This window comes from Aphis gossypii, chromosome 2 (assembly GCF_020184175.1).
Source record: "Aphis gossypii isolate Hap1 chromosome 2, ASM2018417v2, whole genome shotgun sequence".
NCBI lineage: Eukaryota > Metazoa > Arthropoda > Insecta > Hemiptera > Aphididae > Aphis > Aphis gossypii.
In genome coordinates this window covers 62863350-62885697 of record NC_065531.1, presented here as the reverse complement: position 1 = coordinate 62885697, position 22348 = coordinate 62863350, and the positions used below count along the sequence as shown (strand labels likewise).

Genomic DNA, 22348 nt, shown 5'->3' with positions numbered 1-22348 from the left:
CTGGAGGCCCTCGGATATAGCTCTCAATCTTCCCTTAATACCTACAATTCTATCTATCAGGGACAGCTTAGTTGCCTGGGGGGAGGGTAATATATTTTGGTATGTATAAATTTAAACTATAATACAATTAGTTAGCAAGTGTTAATATAATATAGCAAACGTAGTGTATTAAATTATTAATTAGAGTACAAATTAACAGTATATTTATATAATAATATGATATTAATGAAATAAAAAATATTTATAACCTTGACCATTGACCATACATTTTTCAATTTTTGCAGGAATAATGATATTATACAAATTATATATAATTAAATCAATGAAAATATTTGATAAATTAAAAAATAAAAAGTCTCGTATTCGTGAGTGGGCATGGCCCCTATGGCCTTATGGGCTATCATGGCCTTCCTAAAAGGGTAAATAGACAGTTTGTACTATCTATTGTTTGAGTTGCATATCACGGACACTTTGTACGGTGATAATAACTTGGTAAAATTCGATTGCAAACGTTTTGTACGGTATAAATAAACCGGGAAATATATTTTAAAAGATGAGATAAAATTAAATTGCTCAAAACTTTAAATTGCGAATTATGATCGCGAACAGTATGAGACATGTGTTTGGTGTCACAGTATTAAAAGTATTACATAACCTATTCAGTATTCACTCTAAAATAATATAAAATGAACAAAAACCAAACACCTAAACTTACAAATTAAAAACTAACATTTTTAAAAATAGGTTGAATATATACCATTTTAAGAAAAACAAATCCAATTTTCGTTGGAAGTGTTCAAAAGTGACGTGTACGGGGAAGTTACTACAAACCTTTATGAACAAGTGAATAGTGAGTTATAAGTTATAAGTCATATTATTTTCATAAAAAGTACCTATATTATATTATTATCATATATTTTTTTACTTTTTTATGTTTCGGTCATAGTATGAATTATTTACAAAATGGACTGATCATAATCACGATTCGAATGATAATATATTTAAGCTGAAAAACCTTGCACTAACTAATATGAAAAGCCGATCTGTTAATAGTAGAGAATTAACAAATCAAATTCTTATTATATATAGTACAAACTATCCACCATATACATTTAATTACTTTCTGAAATAGTACAAACTGTCCGTGGTTTTAATTTTTTGTGAGTGACCGTACAAAGTGTCCTACAATCTCCTAAAAGCCATCCCTGCTGTCTATATATGATTATTGTCTTATGTGTCTAAGTGTCTTGCTAATGTAGATACCTGCCGTGTTTAATTATTTACACATTTTTCATCAACTGAATAACTATATTATTATAGTCTCGGACGTCGGTGAAACCCGAAAGCGCAAATCAATTTTTTTTTTCGATAACTCAAAACCGCAAAAATAAATTGAAATTGTATTTCTATTTATTTGATACAATACGCGCGACGCTCTACGCTTTCCATGTATAGGTAGGTACGCGTGGCCTTACCCGTTCCACGACAGATTCGTGACGGTTATTGCATTTGTTTAAATAATTAAAAATAATACTCAATATTTTTTATTTTTTTTTTTATAAAATTGATTTGCGCATTGTGCTTATGGGTTATTAAAAAGGTAATTTTTTTGCACTCATGGAATATAGGTTATTTATTTTTGTGCTTTTGGGTTGCGTTTGGGTCGTATTTTGCACTTATGGTAACTTATAATATGTAAATTTGTATGAATACACAAATAATAGTAATTTAAGTTTTATGTGTTATTTAAACATTTAATATATCTTCATTCTTTAATAGTAAGTAGGTACCTAAAATAATTATAATATATTATGTATATTTTGATGTTTCTAAGTAACACATTAGTATTATATATTGGTTAGATTTCTAATAGAAAATTTACATTTATAAACCTCAATAAATTGTTTTATTTATTTATTTATAAAGAAGAATTATGAGTGATAGTTTTATTAGTTTTGATGATACTTATAATGATTCAAATACGTTGGACCAAAATAATGGAAATGATATAACTGATACAAGTCAACAAATTAATGAAACACACGATTCTGATCAAAATGGTATAATTAAAAAAAGCTTAATTAAAAGTCTACTTAATTCTTAATGATAATTTAATCAAATTAATATTTAAATTTCGTATACAAATTCAAACTAATAATTACTTGAAAAAGTTATTAGGAAAGTCAACGGGGGTCGGAACATTTATATATTTTTATTTCTTAGTTTCACATAATCCAAATGACTTGCCAAACACAAATCCGCAATCATCTGAAGTTAACAATCTGCAAAGACGAACAAGTTTACATCCATTAGAAGAAGTAGAACTCAATAGAAGAGTTACAAGAAAAAGGACCCCATCTGGTCATATCGCACAATCGTTATCTATAGATGAAAACATTAATGAGGAAAATCAAAGTCAACAATCATCACAGCGGCCTACATCTGATGATAAAAATACGCGTGATGTAAGGATGTCTTCGTTGTTTGAAGGTTATAGTTCAGTGACTTCAAATGATAGCAGATACTTGGATAGTCGTCGCACAAACGAAAAATTGAAAGATTTAATAGTGTTTTTGTACACCGAACCATCAATAATGTTTTATTCAAACGTTTTCTTAATGGTGAGCTGTGAGCGTAAGTAAAATAGATATAATTTTTGTAAAGATGAAATAACCTTTACGTTAGGTAATATTTTTTAAGTAGTGCGAGGGTAGTTATTAATGTTATGATTTTATTTCTAAAGAGATGGAAGAGGTTATTTGTTAAGCACGACCTCTCTATCCAACACACCACTGTCGTCATACCTAACTTGATTTATTTAAATATTTTCTGCCAATTATATCGTGTAGAATGATAAAAGACATCCATTAGGTAATCATTATTCATAGTCTTATAGACTCGTACTAAAATACATTTCAATTTATTCCAATTTTTTTAACTTAATAATAATAATAAATTAATTATCTATCCCTAACATCCCACAAAATAGAAAAATCTGATACAATTTAAGTTTAATATACAAAGAATATAATTATAAATGCATAATCGCATGGTTTTAACAGACACCATTATGTTAGTCTGTTAAGTGTTAGTGAAATGCTTAACAAATAGGCAGTGTCGTCGATTCATGTGACATGTGAAGCAATCGCTTCTAAAATGGATGGGTAGGTGGCGAGTCTATGGAGTTAATGGGTTAACAATGTTAAAAAAGGTGTTTATGGTGTTATGTACAATGTTATAATTGATGACTGATTGCGTGAAACAAAAAAACTGCAGTGTATTTAACGACGAAAGTAATAACACGAAACATTTAAAATGTATATGACCTTGAATTTGATTCGTGTTTTGTGATTGCGAAATCCATTCATTATTACAATAATTATTGGAAATTCAAATGATCAAAATTTGTTTTCCACCATAAAAATAGTTATCAATAGACACTTTCCTATAAATAATTTAAAATTAGGTATTCTAATATATTATTTATAATGTCACAGAAAATAATAATTTCCTAATTAATTTGAACATACAAATGTTGTATGGTAGATAATATTCCAAGTTTATTTTTTTAAATAGAACAAAATAATAAAATTCGTCAAAGGAAAAATCGTTTTATTACGAGTCATAATTTAAACTTCAAACATCCATAAAAAATCAACATGATTGATTTATGCTCAACTTTAGTTTTTTATACCTACCAGTAAGAACTAAGAATAACTGTTATGAGGAACTAAATATGTTAATACATATAATATGTACAACTTTTAAACTAACATTCAATTTTTTTTTATCAATATTTATTACAATAACAAATTCGTAAATATAGTTATAAAATGCTTTATGTTTATAAATAGCTTATTATAAAGAGAGCCAATATATATTTTATAATACCATGTGTCTATGGTCTATGCTGAAATAAATGTTTAGTTAAAGTATCTAACGTTATTTGTTTTTTAATTAAGTAAATACAACAAAATTAATTTTATTAAAAATTATTTTCCTATTACTGTGTATATTTTTTTTTATAATAATGAGATTTGGTTTATAATTTTTAAACGCATAACATACTAAAATATATGTTAAGTAATTATCATTTTCTATTTTTAGAATAATATTAGAGTAAATTTATCTACTATCAAAGAACATAAATTATTTGTTTCGGCGCAAAGATATATCGGCGCTGGTCATTTCGACGCGGCGTTTTTTTTTAAAATAAAGAATACTACTATAATAAAAAATAACTAATAAAATTGTCAATAGTACAATCTAGTCTATAGACATTTTTCTAGGAGGGGGGCAATGTTAGAATTTGAGGAAAAATATTATAATTTTACTATTTTAAAATAACAACCTTTTTTATTATACTCGTATATAATAATATAATATATAGTTTATTATGTTACAACTTAAAAGTATAGGTACATAGCCATATAGGTATAGATAAAATTAACTTTATTAGTTCTCAAAAAGTCAAAAGAAATTGTAATCGTCTCGCATTTGTTCCAAAATTATCAACAATTTCATCATACAATTTGTTATTTTTAATTAGGTCATCGTAGATTTATTTTCCCAACATCATAAAAATCAATGTTTAAAAATCCTAAAAAAATTAACTATTCATTTTAAAACAGGAATGAAAAACGTTTTTTAAAAAACTTAATTAAAAAAAAAATAATAATCGTAAACCAAAACAAAAATAAATTATACCACTAAAAAAATAATATTTCTGTTCTAATTAAAAATAATAAAAATTGTTGTGTCTACAAAATATATTATGAACATAAAGTTATATAATTTATAAAAAAAAGTAATTCTTAGTTAAAAGTTTTGACTTAATACTATTATTAAATATTAATATTAAATAAAAAATATAGCTTGCTTTATTTTATTTTTTTATTTTTATGTTTATCTATTTTAACTATTTTATTTTTTGTGTCTACCTAAATTACCTGGTACTATAATAACTCATAAGAATATAAAAAAAAAAAAAACGAAAACGAAATTATCAAAAGCATTATTTCAAAACAATATAGCAAAATAAAATTTTGAAAACGTAATAATCAAAAATGTCAAACAAAATTTTTCATTAATTAATTAATAATAACGAAAATGGAAATATAAAAAATTTGCCTATAACAATATTTACGCAGACCTCGAAATAATATCTGTATAATTTGTATAATTGTATGTATTATTATGGTTTTTGACTGCAAAGAATCAAATCTAATATTTTTAGAATGGTAATAATGGTAATCTATTATTTATTTAACCACTTTCAATTTGTTATACAGTAAATAGTACTCGTAATTTATCTTAAAACATTCAATTTAAATTACATTTTGGAAAAGCCAGGGAGGGCGGGAAACTCCCCAGCTTACCACCTCATCCGAGCGCCTATGATCCAATCAAATATAGCTGTTATCGTGTAACATAAGAACCGACTAAATTATAGGTAAGATAAAGGTAGGTACCTACAGCAGTTAAGATGATAAAGCAATGAATGTGTAGAAGTGTAGTGTATTAACTGTAAAGTAATCGGTATAATCCAGTCGACATTTTGTAAATAAGACGAATAATCATGCTAAGGCAGCAAATAGGAGGTTAAATATTGAAATGGGAGTGTGCGGCCCAACAATTTGAACATTTATAAATTGCTTGAGAAGGGTTCAAACAGGCCACGATTTTTTTATAGCTTAACTATACTGCCGGAAGAAGTCCCCCTAAAAAATAATAAAAATATACTGACCCAAATCATCGATTATATAAAATAGTAAGCGAATATAATACAAGAAATTGCATTGAGTAAATACTCGAAAATAATGCGAATTGCAATTAAATTTAAATTTTATATTATTAACATTTTATTTAAACTATTAATTCATATTTTTAAATAATTATCATATATATTATGTTAGAGTTGTTAGACCATGTAATCATGTACTTCATATTAAACATATTTATAAAACTTTTTATTATTATATGTTATATAATATTAATATAATATTATTTATTTTGTATTTTTTGAAATGTATATAGTATATTAATATGATACATTATACCTGCAGTGCTAAGATATTCCCGCGCTGAAACGGTGCCAAAATGTCCGATTCTTTACTGTACCTACCTATTACTATTTACTTATCGTAAAATAAATCACTTTATCTAATCACAATTAACAATATCAAAAAACTAAATATGAAAAGCTTATAATATACAACTGTCTCCGTTTTATAAAATCATTCGTGTACAAATCACAGAATAAATTTATTCTGTGTTCAAATTTCCAATGATTGAATGATCAATGATGCATTATTGAAATAAAATTTAACACAATATGGTGACTTACTCGATAGGTAACACTGTATTGTTTGTACTATAGAATAATACTGATTTACTCCCGTTTATTTATAGTTCTAAAAAATACATATTTATCTTTATGAAATAAAAATATTAATATATTTGTATTGTAAGGCTTTTTAAAAATATTATTTTATAAGATATAATTTTAATTATTATTTACACAATTATTGAATTATCCATAAAAATATTGTAAGTAACTATATTATACAATTATGGATGTTACCAGGTTAATTAATTAATTTTTATCGAAATTGGAAGTAGGTTAACGGTTAACCATTAATAAATTATGACAATATAAACAAATGTAAATATTATTTGTTATTTTATTTTGATTTAGATATTTTCAATTATATTAATGAAAACAGCTGACAAATATATATCAAATTTGGATATCACAAGAACATTTCTCAATTTAGAATCAAATAAGGCAATATTTTTATGTTTATATAGCGGCTTTTTAATGATTTTATCATGTATATGTGCATTATATAGTGCTTTAACTATACGTAGACAACTTTGCTATTGTGTAGGTAAATGTACAAATTATTATTATTAATTAATACATTATTTCATTATTTATTCATATAATCAATGGATAAGGTACCTACTGAATTTATTTAATTATTTAATTTATTATACATACATTTATGTAGATGCCTATAGGCTATATGTATATATAATATATATTTATTAACAAGCATATTTATATAATTAACATTCACCTATTAAAGTCCATCCAATTTTAATTGCAATGTATATCATACAGTTGGTATATATAAATAATATAATTGAGGTAAATAATAGGTAGGTATATATAGATATTAGATAATATAAATCCTCCAAATAAATAACACCATGGTAAAAATTACCTATGTGCTACTACACGTAAAATAATAAATTTGTGTTAACATTTTTTTTGGTACTTTTCGCTTACCTATCGTACCTTAAGTGCTATATGATACAAAAATATAATAAAAGTATAAAATTCTGATATTACCTGAAAAAATGGGATCTTTTCCGTAATACGTAATAACAGTATTAATACTATAATAGTTAAATAGTATACATTAAATACCTACTTAAATAAGTAGAGTACGATAACGGAATTAAAATTGTTGAGAAGTGATGCAAACGTTGTCACTCGCACGCTGTGCAGCGCTCGGGCAAAAAAATCGAAAATATCCTTCGACTTGTGAAGAAACACCTTGGGTAGGCCTCGAAGTCAAAAAAAGTGTGCTAGCCGCCGTGTTGGGAACTGACAGTTCTTGATGAAACGTGATAATATATTAATATCGAGATAAATATAATAGAGTAGGTACAATGACGGAATCGGTATTTCCCGGCCGTCGCCGACGACCGTTGGGGTACGATATCCGAAAAATACCTTTTTTTTTATATTAGTTCAATATATAAAAAATACTAATTTAACAAATAGTACCTATATTTTTTTTAGTGATAATACCGGAAAAATAACACCATAATAAAAATTATATGTAACTATAATAGTACAAATAGTTTATATACATAAGATATACTATTCTACTATATATATTATATAATAATATGTAGTATCTAGACTGATACATAATAATAACAGCCATAACGGATAAGAAAAGTATCTATAACTTTATCCACACAATTTTATTATAATATTATAGAAGTATTGAGTATATCTGGTGTTATGTTCTATTGTGTGCTAATTTATTTAAGTATACTGGTAAAAATATATCAGTCCAAAAACATTTTTTTTTTTTTTTAAATACCTATTAGAAATAAGATTATGAAAAATTTCATATGGAATTATTTTTTCCAGGGTTATATTACTTATATTTATGGGGGGGGGGGTTAATTAGGAGAAAGGTCTGAATTTCTATGGTTATTTTTCATTGTACCATTGTACCAATAATAGGTATACTCATATGTTAGTATATATTTGATAAGTGAATAAAACACTGACAGAAAAATTCTCAGAAAAAATATGAAAAAAGTCTGGTTGTAGGCTTTTAAGTTAAAACTCACCTAGTCATACCTACCCATGGAAGTAGGCAAACCGCAGACCACTTGAGATACTTATATACATATGCTTATTATGTTTCATCATTTATTATATTTTTTTTTTCATTCACATTAATGATTACTATTTAGTAGGTACCTGAATATCATTTATAATGATTTCCTACAATAGTTTATACTTGTATATTTAATTTAAATATAGATTAGTGGTGTTATGATCATCAGTGCAATATTTCAGCTTGGACTTGGGATAATAATAATTAATAGAAAAACTGATCAAGAAACTATGGTAAAAAAAGAAATGAAATTAAGCTTTTTAAATTACAACATTCAATCAGATGTCACACAACGTTGGAATTCATTTCAGTCTGAAGTAATTATATAGAATCTATATCTATATCCAAGTTAAATAGTTAAAAATAATAATAATACTCATTTTTTTTATCATAAATTAGTTATTTATTTATTATAATATATATTGTCTAGTAGGAGTATAAAAAGAAGAACATATATTCTTGAACTGAAAAGGCAAAAACAAATATCTTCAATACATAAATATTAGGTATACATTCACAAGCCTTATCAATTTTGTATATATTGAAACTATCACAATTCATAATAATTGAAACAAATAAAATATAGGTACATAAAAATCTTTGCACATTATACAGCAAGCTAATAAAAATATATTTTAAAACTATATTGAAGCCTAGATAGGTAATACAAAATAAATTACTATAGTGATATTAATTACAAGTTAAATTTCACAATTACCTATTTTAATGATTAAGTGTTATACATTTTTGATATCTATTAAATAATATGTTGTAGGAATTAGTGAAATAAATAAAAATAATTATTAATTTATTTTATATAGCTAGTGGTCAGTATTGTAAAGAATAGCATTTTGGATAAATACTCAAATATTTTTCTTGAAAGTGTTTAAAATACAACTCAAATGCTATTATCTACACCCAATAATGTATTAAAAAAATAAAATATTCATAAACCGAAATACAAATTTTAGATAACGATTGATAATATATTAATAAATAATAGGTTATTATATTTTGAATAGTGTTAGTGGTGTTTAATAGAGATTTATAAGAATACTTGAGTATTTAATACAAAATTCTATAAATTTAATAACTATAGAAAGTATTCTTTTACTACCTGTATCAAAAACTTCAGTTTAAAATTTTTGAGTATTTTCTTTTTAATACATCACTGTTAGTGACTTAGAAAATCACAAATATGAGCAATATAGAGATATGAAGAAAATATACATTATAACTTATAAGACTAAAAATTATCAATAAATTAATACTGACTGCAACAATTTTGTTATTGACTACAATTGTGATCATATGCCAGCATATTGTTGGAGAAATAAGTATACACATTAAATTAAGTAAAAATATCTAGTGACAAAGATAATAACACTGGTTAATGGTTATCTGTTATGTTCATTTCTAAAAAAAAGTATTATACTGTATAGTCATAGTGTATATTGTATTTTACTTACTTTTTATCATGGGCATAGGTAAGGAGGGCTTTGGGTGTTCAAACACCCCCCTAAATTAAAGATAAAACAATTTTAAAATACATATTATGAATTAAACTTAATGTATATTATCTAGACCAACCCCCCCCCTTTCAAAAATATTTCCTACCTATGCCCATGCTTTTTATAGACACATTAAAGAAGAAACATACTTTATAAAGAATACAATTCTTTATAATAAATTAAGAAATGTAATAATGATATGTTTATCATGTAGGATTTAATTTAAATTATTCATATTTAAGTATTGTTTATTTGATTGTTAGTTTAATAATTTCATCAGATATAGTTTATACTTTATACTAATTTACAATTAAAAAATGTCTTTTGAATAAACTTTCATATTATACTGGGTATTATATAAAATCATCAGTTGGAGCATAAATTAATAACTATCATTATTTTTTCTGCTCACCTAAAAAAATTATCATTTAAATTTAACCAAAAGTTTTTTTTATTCAGTCAGTTCCCATCTTAAAATATAGTTTACATTTAAATTCGCAAACAATTGCACATCACAAAGCAAGGACATAATGTACCTCGTAAAGTCGTATACCATAATTAAAATAAAAATTAATCATTATCTTGACTTAAATTTTGAATTTGTTTTAATTATAAACAGTCTTAAAAAATAAACACAATGAAAAACAAATTATCAATATTTTATGAAAAGTATAAATGAACAAAATAAAGTATAACAGTGTCCTTGCTTCCATTCATATACTAAAATACTTAACACTTGAATATTTTTTAACTTTGGGCTTATTTGATTTGAAATAGCATCACATTCAAAAAAAATATAAAAGTACATACCTAGCTACATAGTTAGCTAATAAAATAAAATGATTAAACTCAAAGTCTTTACTAATATTACACTGTACAAATCAAACTAATAAAGATAACAATCTGTACACATCACTGTTTTTTACATTATTTGGCTTAATATTTTTATATAATATCATAATTACCAAATAGTACAAACTTAAGCCTATTGATTATGAGTTGACTGACCATTGGTAGATTTTTGTTTTTCACGATTGTATTGTTCTAACATGTCTGGTGGTACAAGCATCCTAAGATTAGAGTTTTCTGTTTCTAGTAGTCCAACTTTATCCATTAGTTCTGCAATTTTTTCTTTTAATACTTCTACTTCTTCACGCACAGCATACATTAGATGACTTTTAACTAAATCCATAGCTTGTTCAATTTTGTTATCGATAGCAACAGTAGTAGTTGCACTATTAGTGGTTCCATTATCAACATCTTCAGTATTATTGTCTTCTTTTTTTTTGTTGACAGTTTCTACAGTTTTCATGGAAGGTTTGTATGGAGCCATTTGTTGTTGGGAAGGAATGTAACAATTTTGCATACTATTAACATAGTTTTGGTTAATAGGTACATGTTGTTGTAGTGAATATGTCATTTGTTGTTGGGACATGGGAATTGTGGGTTGTATGTTATTTTGCGGCATAACGGTAATTTGAGGTTGTTGCATCATATTGGATTGACCCACTGGCTGTTGCTGTTGAATATGCATTTGAGTGGATGTAACAGTGTTGGTTGGAATTTGCATTACAGCTTGTTGAAGTTGCATGGCATTCAAACTTTGAGCCTGTGAATAAGTTGGCTGATGCATGATGGGTTGATTATTTTGCATAGGTAATTGTTGTGGCTGAGATTGCATCATTTGTTGAGGTTGTTGATATTGCTGCCCTGCTTGTTGTATGTGTTGGGGCTGTTGTGGTTGAATTACTTGTTGGTTTTGAGATTGAGACACTGTCATTTGGGGATTTGATTGATTTATGCCTAATTGTTGAGTTAATACTTGATTTTGTTGTGGCATACTTTGATTTGGCTGTAGAATTTGTTGAGACATTGGTTGACTAGGTTGGCTAGTTTGGGCTAATTGTTGCTGTATTTGCTGTTGAGGTTGTTGTTGCTGTTGAACTTGTTGGTTTTGTTGATTTAACTGTTGTCCTTGATTAAGAGTTTGTTGAGGAATCATTTGCCCTGTATGATTTATTTGTTGGTTATTTTGATGAATCATTTGACTCTGACTAATTGGTTGTTGTTGAGAAATCTGCTGTTGCTGAGGAATCTGCTGAGACTGAGATTGAATTTGAGTCGTTTGCATTTGTTTAGAATGTTGTAATTGTGTCTGTAGGGGTATCTGTTGGCCCTGTAATGTAATTTGTTGAGGCTGATGTGAAATTTGCTGACTTTGCTGAGCTATTTGTTGCATTTGATTTGACTGAGACATTTGATGTGGTTGATTGGTAATTTGAGTAAGTTGATTGATATGATGAGTTTGTTGAGGCAATTGCTGCTGAATTTGTGAACCCTGTGGTCCTTGTAATTGTTGTCCAACTTGTTGCATTTGTTGAGGTGCTTGTTGTTGTTGTTGTTGTTGTTGTTGCTGCTGCTGCTGCTGTTGCTGCGAAGAAGATACTTGCTGGACATGAGTCTGTTGTGATTGTGGTGTTTGTTGAGGTTGTTGAATGTGTTGTTGAGACATTTGTTGACTTTGTTGAGGAACGGATTGAGTTTGTTGAGGTTGACTAGGCTGTGAAATAGATGGCTGGTGAGACAATTGCTGATTTTGTTGTACCATTTGAGATTGCATTTGATTTTGTTGTACCATATTTTGTTGTGGACTAGGCTGTTGTTGCATTTGTTGCACAGGGGGTGGCAACTGTTGTTGGTTCTGTTGTAACTGTACATGATTTTGCAAGGGTTGATTTTGAATAGGTATTGATTGAAATTGCTGTTGACCAATATGTTGATTTGACATAGAGACCGCAGTTGAAGATTCAGAAGAAACATTTTGAGACTGGACTGGTGGGGAATTATAATATTGAGGAACTTGTTGATTAATCATTTGATTAACTGATTGCTGTATAGGTGCACAGTTAGGTAAAACAGATTGACTTTGGGGTACAAATGACTTCTGAAATTGTGCTGGTATATTATGCTGCATAATTTGTTGTTGTAAATTAGCTTGTGACATAGGTTGATATTGTTGTGGCATAGTTTGAGAGACATTCTGGTCTACAGAATTTATATGTTGAATAGACTGTGATTGTATTGATGGGTTCTGATTTTGCATAACATTGATAACTGGCTGAGTTTGTTGTAATTGAGATTGCATTACTCCGGCATTTGCAATAACTTGTTGTATTTGATGAGATTGTAAGCTGGAATGTGGTATACAATTTTGATTAATATTATTATGCTGAGTTGGTAATTGAACTTGAGTAAGACTTTGAGGCTGGGGTGCTTGTACAGAAGTTGAAATTGGCTGACTCGTTAATACTGGGATTTGCATATTAGTCTGTAAACTTTGACCAGGAGACACACAAGCACTATGGATAGGAGTAGTTACACCAGATGATACAATATTATAAGTAGAAGTTGGATTTTTGTAATTTTCAGAGTTATTACAATTACTGGTATAAGTACTGACATTATTAGTACAGACTCTAAATTCAGGACTTTCATGATGGCCATTGTCTAATGGCTCGGTTGTATCCAAGTCATTTGCCTGAGAATAAGCCTTGTTATCACCATTTACCATTAATATTTTATTATTACCTGATTGTTGTTGATTCATTGAATGATCTAAAAAGTCCATACACACCCAACGACCACGTTTAAATGGTTCTGTACTTTCAATTTTCACCACTTTGAATCGCTCATTTCTATTCTTATTTTGAAGACCATTTAAATCACACTCATTCTTTTGTGAATTAGCATCAACACCATGCATATCTTCATTTTTAATTGAACCCAAAGAATGGCCATTATCTGAATTGTCAACAATAGCCAAACCATACTGTGAACTAGTAGGTATAACTGGTGCAGAACTGCCTAAATCATTAGACGTATTGTACACAACCAGGTTGTCAGCATAATTTTGCAATTCAGCTTCATGCCTGTTATCTACTGTTCTGTGATCGTGAACATGTGAATCAGTGTCTGGAGAATCTTCATCATTATCATCGTTATTTGGTTCTGTAATACTAGTGATTTCAAACGATGTCTTTTTGGCTACACAATTATCACTAGAAGGTGGTTGTATGGAATTGGTATTTTCTACACAGTTTTGTTTTATGTCAGACTGCACATCGTTGGCTTTTTGATCTGCACTACCGTCATCCATGGCGGTAAGTACCAGTTCAATAATTGTACAATATCCCTACAATGGAATAACCTAGGCTGGAAACGTGGCCGCCTAAACACGTATGGTTAACAATGTATTGGTATATAAATATATAATTACAACGAAATTAAAGTGTATAAGACAAAATAAGTGCATTACATACTTTCATTGGGTTTATGTGCAACATTGTATGTTTGGAATAACAAATGAATACGACAAGTCAGCGACGTGTGAAAATAATTCAAAAAAAAATATCAAACTGAAACCGACACGAGCGTACGCGTACCACCGTAGTCTACGACCGATTGGTTTCGACATCAATCGGAAACTGCGGTCTGCGGCGCGGACACTCTAAGCGTCAACGTTGCGATCGAGAGCAGCGGAAGATAAACTGACGGCATCGAGAAACGAAACGGCAGGATCGTAATTCGTAGATAGTCGTCAAATTAGACTTTTTTGAGTTTCACAGACGCAGACATACGTACTGCTGCATATTTCCACGAAAACACGCCTCATCGACAAGGAATGCGCGAAAAAAAAACAACCTCGACCTTGCGAACATATGGCTATGACTCTTATCAGATACCGTGTACGGTTTTTCATGGAAGAAACAGTTTTATCATTTTTTTTTTCATTTTACTCCATAGGATATATTATACAATGCATTAAAGAAATGGACTGATATCAGAAAGTCTGCGTCCGGTCCGGACTCCAGGGACAAGCATTGTGAGATCAAGAAATCTCAGTATCTCACTATCTCAGTTGTCGGTCATTACTCATTAGTCATTACTCGTTACCACAGATATATCTGTGCTCGTTACTCACGAGTCACGATATAGTCAGTTTAAGAATTAAGATTATCTATGCTGTACAGTGTATACCATAAAGAGAACTCAACAGTCAACACCCGCATGTATTGTTTCCGATAGTCCGATTACAAGAATCTAACAGCAAATGTACGCTCACGTTTAGCTCCGTTGGTTTAAAAATTAAAGTGAATCAACCTAATATAGTAATATTTATTATGAAACTTGATGGTAAGAATATGATCTGTGTTTGTGTGTTTGATTTTTGCGATTATTTAGTCTTAAGTGAGTTATGAGCATTTTGAATTCACGTAAAATTATAGGTGCTTAACCTGCTTAAAAATTGAACCATCTACGATTCAAACAACTCAAATTATGTTGTTACCATCAAGTTTCATAATAGGTCAATTCACTCTAATTTTTAAACTAAATGAGCTAAACTTGATCTGCTGATCGTAAATTTGCTATGTTACGCATTTGTAAGACGAAGATAGACAACACTTACGGATGTTACGTCTTCTAAATAACGTATGTGAGAGAGAAAAAATAGTTCAACAAACATACCTAATATTTTTAAAAAAAGATTGTATAATATAGCCCATGGCTAAATAACATGGTATGAGTGTATGACAGCAACTGCTTACTGCGCATGATGACTACGTCATCCGGTCTCGGTAAAAAGGCGCGAAATCAAATATTGTATTTTCCATTTTTCCATTACTCTACATTATGAATTATAATCACTATAAATATGCAGCAGTAATAATAATAGTATAATATATTTATAGAAAATGTTCAACTCAATACAATGTATTATTATAATACAATAAGAATTTCCGCTAAATAGTATTTCAAATTGTGGGACCGGCTGACGTAATTTTTCAAGTGATAACAATGAATGCGCGTAACAACTGAATATCGTCAGAGTTGCTGTCATACCATTTTATTTAGCCATGATATAGCCCATATAGCAGGCTGGCATGGCCGCATAGTCATGGAAGTGATGAGGGACGGATCCCCTCATATATACTTTATACATTATATCTACCGGTAATAGAAAAAATGAAATGATTTTTTTTTTTTTTACGAAAATTAACTAGTTTTTTGGGGTATATATCCCCCCTGAAAATTTCTGTCTACGACACTGCATATATAGGTACATTTGGTTCCATTATTGATTCTATTTTAGAATCTATTCTTTAAATATTGTAATCAATGGTTCCGTCCACTATAAACTGTCTTATAACAAGGTCGTATTTTGTAACTCATAAGTCTGTGTCGCTGTGGTCTCATATACACAGATATTGTTTGTTCTTTTATTAATTTCTAACAATACAGGCTCTTGGTAAATGCCAAGTGACAATCTATATTAGTTCATATATTTTTTGTTTATTACCTTATACTTAAATCAGTTAAATCACATGAGGATACTGGGTAGGTACTTTACAATAGGAATATTGTATATTTGTATAAGGATATTAATAAAAACAAAAAAATGCATAAAAGTAATTTTTAAATAATATATTAATTGTGTTTCACTTACATAACCTGTAATGTCAGTAATATTGCTATTGTAGTTTGTAGATAGTAATACTAATATTAATGTAATCCAGGTCCCAGAAAATAAAACTAATTCATCAATAAAAATCATCTATAAAAATTAATTATATAATAAGTTTAATTTAATTTAAGTTTTGTTAAAACACGTAAATTGCCATGTTAACGCCGATGATCACCTAAATTTTTTTAATTTTGTAGGTACTTTTGTGACCCCTGTATAGCACATATTATTATTTTATTCCCTATAGCACAGTGCCACCGTAAATGAATAGTTTTAAATAACTAACATTTATTATTGCGGTATAATAATATATACTTACTAAAAAAACGGTGACGTAAACGTCAAGGCCGTATCTAGAAAATTTTTCCTTGGAAAAAGGTGTCTAAAACATGTATATTGTAATTTAATTAAATTTAGTATATTTACTCAGTTAAAAAAATATATCGAAGTTTATAAAAAAAAGAATATTTTAAATACCTATCTATAAATAGCCTTAAAACAAACGAAATATTTTGAAAATTAAATTACGTAAAGAAAATGCCAATCTAATTTCTAAAAATAAATGAAATATCTATGACTTATACTTACTTTTTAAATATAATAACAAATATTTAGAATTGTTTGAATAAAAAAAAAATTATGAGTAACGATTATTGAATTTTTTTAACTACAATAAGAACAACTTAAAAGAAACCTTGTATTAAATTTTCAAATTTTTTTGAACACCAAAAATATTTTATCGACACAAAAAAAAAATAATCGAAAATTTCAGTTGTCTATAAATAACTCAAAAAAGCTAAAATATTTTACACTTTACACAAATATAAACATTTGGTGAACATTTCAAGTATTTACAGTAATTGGTTTATGAGTTACAACCGAATAAAAGATTCGATTTTATCGAAAACTGGTTTCGCATAAAAATTCTCTTTTTTCCGTCACTTTTTTTTTATTTAACGATTTTTTTAAAAGCTACAGGAAAATTCTAACTTTTGACTTTTATAATGTACCAAGTACCAATTATATTCTCTTTGCCATCGGAAACCACCCCTGAAGTTTTAAATTAAAGCATTATTTCGAATTTCGACAAGTTATGCTGTACAGTGAAAACAAACATCATAAAAAAAAAACACACACACACACACATCATTGTAAAATCAATACATTCATCACTTATTCACTTCGTTCAGAATCTTAAGTGTCAATCTCATGTAAATCCATACGTTTTACAAAGGCCTTATCTTACAATCTGTCTAACCCAGCAGCCAGTGGTTTCTAAACTGTGTACAGCGAGCACTTTCTAAAGGCATCGCCATCTATGGTTCATAAAAATAATTTAAAATGTATAGAATTTTTTTTTTTTGTTCTATCTTTCGTGGTACCTATTCATAAAATCATAGCAGGACACTATGGCTGAATCTACGCCTAAACCTCGAAAAAAAAGTTTGGGAACCGCTGGTCTAAGGTTAAAATTAAAATAGGCCCTTATTTGGGCCTATGGTCATTCGGTTAAGAACACGGTCAGAAATAAGAACTTTCTGATGACTACTTTATACTTAGTTCGTCCTCAAGACTCCAAATCAAAAATATTATAAACAACAGTCAACAATGCAAAATTGCAATTATATAGTTATTTGGCTTCAATAAATTGTATTTATTTTGTTGTGTAATTTTATTTTTATCGCTACGAAAACTAAAACTACTCATAAGTCATAACACTTCAACAATAAACACTAATAGGTATACATAATTATTAATTACACAACTGTAAATACTAAATTGTAATATTACTGGAATGTTCCCATAAGACTATATTTGGAAATGATTATCATTAATTTTTCTCCGTTCAAAAAACGTACATAATATACTATATAGTACACTACATTGTGCGTCATAATGTCATATAGTTTAGTGTAAGTTATTTTCCCGTAAAATTATGAAGTTCGTTTTACGTGTACAGTGTATATTTAAACCATTTCCTGATATAATAATATTTAACCCGATTCGGGCCTCTCAATTAATATAAGAAACAATTCGTGGGCGCTGGAGAGCAATGCACTGTGTCTATGTACGCACTGGTCGTACTGACTAATTATTTATTAGTATAAATTACACTATTACAGTATCGTTGTTTTACTCAGCTAACAGCTTGTTATTTAATATTTTACTACAAAATTTGTTCTTAGGTACTTTCTTAGAAATTTTGTTGCGTTTTTAACATGGTGTAGTGTATTATGATTTTAATTTAATTAGGTACCTAGGTAGCAAGGTACTTATATTACCTACTTGGCTAACAGATAGAAAATAAGTATAGATAGTATATTAGTATAGATTCTATACTAAGCAGTAGTAAAAATACGAATTCTGTATTCACATTACCTATACCTATACACAATACATCATTAAATTTATAGAATATTAATGATTATTGTTTTAATTTATAAAAATGTTGTAAAATTGAATGTGATCGCTTAGACTTTAATTAATGTAAATTAATACACTGCTTATTCTTAATGATCCACAATTCATACTCAATTAACCTTATTTAAATATATGTAGACAACTTGTGGTAGTTATTGAGATGTACAATATACTGTCGTACAAAATTAGTTGGCTTTTGCCCTATTGACACAAAAATTACAACCAACAAATTAATGTGTCAGTGAGACAGTGCAAAATATTTTTTTTTTTATGATTTTTCTACACAACATTTTTAAATAGCAATGCTTATTAGTTTTCTATCTAAAATTGAATGTATAGTAAAAAAAAAACATTTATTTTTATTAGGTATAAAAATATGCAAATGAAAAGTCCGTATGGTTAAAGAAAGATCATATTATTATATTCAATATGATATTTTTTTACCTGTATAAGAATAAATTAATTGAATCGAAAGAGATGTTGGTATAGTTCAGTTCAAAAGGGACAATAGCTGGTCGCGATATTTGGATAAGGGAAAACGGACGTTTCGTCCTCGGCAATTATTAGGATAGGATGTTAGGTCTCCGGACACTCCGGTATAACTTTGATAATCTACATTTACATACATTAATTTTTAATGAAAAATTTAATGTTTCAATGATAATACTACAAAATACATTTATCAATATCATGCAAATACATAATCAATAATCATACCTATTATATATTAAGTCAACACAAAATGTTAAAATTAAATAGGTACTATAATACTAAGATAAATTATAGGTATATTAATTTTTAGTTAAATTGACTTGTCTAACTGCATATTTTACAAAAAAAAAAAAAAAAATTAAAGAAAATAAATAACAAACGTATTATACAGGATTTAAATTTAAAGATTATATTCAATATTGATATTTCATACTGTTTAAAAAACATATTAAGTCAGTTGACCTAAAAATAAATACCTATATAATTTATCTTAGTATTATGGTAGGTATTTGATTTTTACGACATTTTTTGTTGACTTAATGTATGATTATTGATTATGTATTTATGTATTTGTATATTTTGTATAGTATTATCATTTAAACATTAAATTGTATCTAGATTATCGAAGTACTTATGCCAAGAACCAAACGTCGTATGACTACTATGACTGGCTATGACTAATAACTCTCCGGGACGAAACATCCTATTTTAATAATTGTCAGAGACAAAATGTACCAACATTGACTGGTGATTTTTACGAGGATTAAACGTTTGCGATTAGTTGATAGATAAGCTAGGGCAGATCGATAGAAGAGTAAGTAGCTAATATCACAGACCATTGGGTCATTATATGGAGTGTGCAGAGGGTTAATCGAGAAACGATTCCCGTTCAGTGACAGTTTATAATAAAGCCTAGATATTATCTAGCCTCTCTAGTTTATAATATAGGTACCTACTAATCTAGGGTTGAAAGGAATGAGAAGGAAGCAGTGGCGTACCGACGGGGGTTAGGGGTTTAACCCCCCCCCAGAAGTGAAACATGTAGGTATAATTCTTTTTTGGAATATTACATTAATAAGATTTTATGCATAAACATAAATGGTAACCCCCCATAAACGAATTTTGCGTATGTCGTATTGCGTCAGACGAACATTTTATTATGAGAAAATAAATTGGTTCTAATCACAAAAACAATGAATGATTATTTCATATTTCAAGTTCTAACTAAGAACTTTATAACATGACATTGAATACTATTGTAATTCGTTAAATATAAATAAGGGTAGTCAAGTAGTTAACACTCTGCTGTACAATAGGTATCGAGTGTACCTCGAACAAGACAGATGTAGACAGTATAGTTGGTCACTATAAGGCATATGTCAAATTTGAATGCATTAAAAGGTATCATTGTATACGAAAACGATTCTGAACGAAGATGATTTGTCAGTTTAGGATTTATATTTGTCACTAGGTGGTGAAAAAGGTGATTTATGTTTTAATTACCTGAATCCGTCAAAATTAAAACATGTAGGTACAGAAAATAACAATTTAAACAACTGATGTTTGTTTCAAGCTTTTACAACTAGAAATTTTTTAACTATGACAAAATTCTAAAATTATTTTATGTACCTAGGTAATTGTTATTTCACAATTAAATATTTGATTTCATAAAAATTTAAACTTAAGATAATTTTTTTTTAATTGGGCAATGCTCAACTTTCTATTTAATTATTATATAAATCAAACTTATGGAAAATCTTGTATTAAATTTTCAACTAAACTTTAACTTTTTAAGCTACTCATATACAATTTCTTATACATTTTCAACGACAAAATAATTTGCAAATATTGATGATTTTGAAAAATATTTGAACCACTATAAGACTAACTTATGAGGAACTTATTATTAAATTTTCAAGTATTTTGACCAAATCAAAAATAATTATTGATATTTAAAAAAAAAAAACTAAACAAAAATGAATACTCGTATTTCAAATGCACTACAAATTACATTTTATTTTCTATCTTTATAATATTTAGTATGTTTTAAACTGTTGATGTGCCTGTACTCTTACATTAAAAATTAGTAATGATGATTAATTTAAAGAAGAATAGATTTTTTTTAAATGGTAGGTAGGTAAATAATTTAAGCAGCTATTTTATTGAATAATAGGCTTCACTTTTTCCTATAACTGAAGCTAGGTTTCATAAAACCCATTTTGCAATATTAGAGAGGTGTAAGTATTGGTTATTTTATTAAGACATTAAATAACATTTAGTATTTTAGTATTCTTTATGAGTTAAATTTTTTTTTTTTAGTTTTTATGTTGCGGATTGTATGGTGAAAATAGTTATAAAGCAAAACAATTACCAATACCAGTATCTTGTTTTAAAGAACAGTGTGCCCTTAAACAATATGGTAAAATTAATAATTATCATATGGGTTGCTTTGAATTAGTGAAAAAACTTGAGGAAAAATTTTTGAATCCAGTTATTATTCTAACATTTTTTTGTTCGTTTCTACAAGTATGAAAAAATATTTAACAGTTACTCGTATAATCAGTTTTAATTAACTCTTATTCATACAGATGTCAAACGCTATTTTAATTTTGAATTTATTGAGACCTAAACCAAAACCAAGAAGATACCATATTGTCTATAGAAGAACTTAGAACATATTCTAGCTATAAAAAAAAAAAATCAGATAAGAAAAAGTTATAAATGATCAATTAAAAATATCAATAAATGAGATAACGCTTTGAAATGTAACACTATGTCATAAAAATAAAAATTTGTGTATCTTTAATTGAATATAATTTATATATTGTATAAAATCTAATGAAGAATGTCACTTTAATTTGAAAGTAATAGACAATAGTCAGTGGAATATGATTTTAATCAGTAAATAGAATGTTGGAGGAAGAAAAAAATTAGTTTATAAAGTAGCCCCTTATACCAAACTTTATCAAACA

The 22348-nt window shown here is 27.8% G+C and overlaps 2 protein-coding genes across 2 annotated transcripts; one reads left to right on the top strand and one right to left on the bottom strand.

Moving 5' to 3' along the window:
- The first annotated feature begins 1845 nt into the window (after window positions 1–1845).
- LOC114122957 (uncharacterized) lies at window positions 1846–22249 on the top strand. The gene is made up of 6 exons (XM_050199594.1): window positions 1846–2060; window positions 2224–2621; window positions 6698–6886; window positions 8576–8746; window positions 21696–21902; window positions 21965–22249. The coding sequence occupies exons 1-6, from the start codon at window positions 1934–1936 to the stop codon at window positions 22046–22048; spliced, it is 1176 nt and encodes a 391-aa protein (XP_050055551.1). The 5' UTR covers window positions 1846–1933; the 3' UTR covers window positions 22049–22249.
- LOC114122955 (transcription factor SPT20 homolog) lies at window positions 10368–14645 on the bottom strand. Its single transcript, XM_027985770.2, has 2 exons — window positions 14260–14645; window positions 10368–14168 (listed from the first exon to the last, which is right to left on the bottom strand). Exon 2 carries the CDS (start codon window positions 14094–14096, stop codon window positions 10926–10928), a length of 3171 nt encoding a protein of 1056 aa, XP_027841571.2. The 5' UTR covers window positions 14097–14168; window positions 14260–14645; the 3' UTR covers window positions 10368–10925.
- Window positions 22250–22348: the final 99 nt, after the last annotated feature.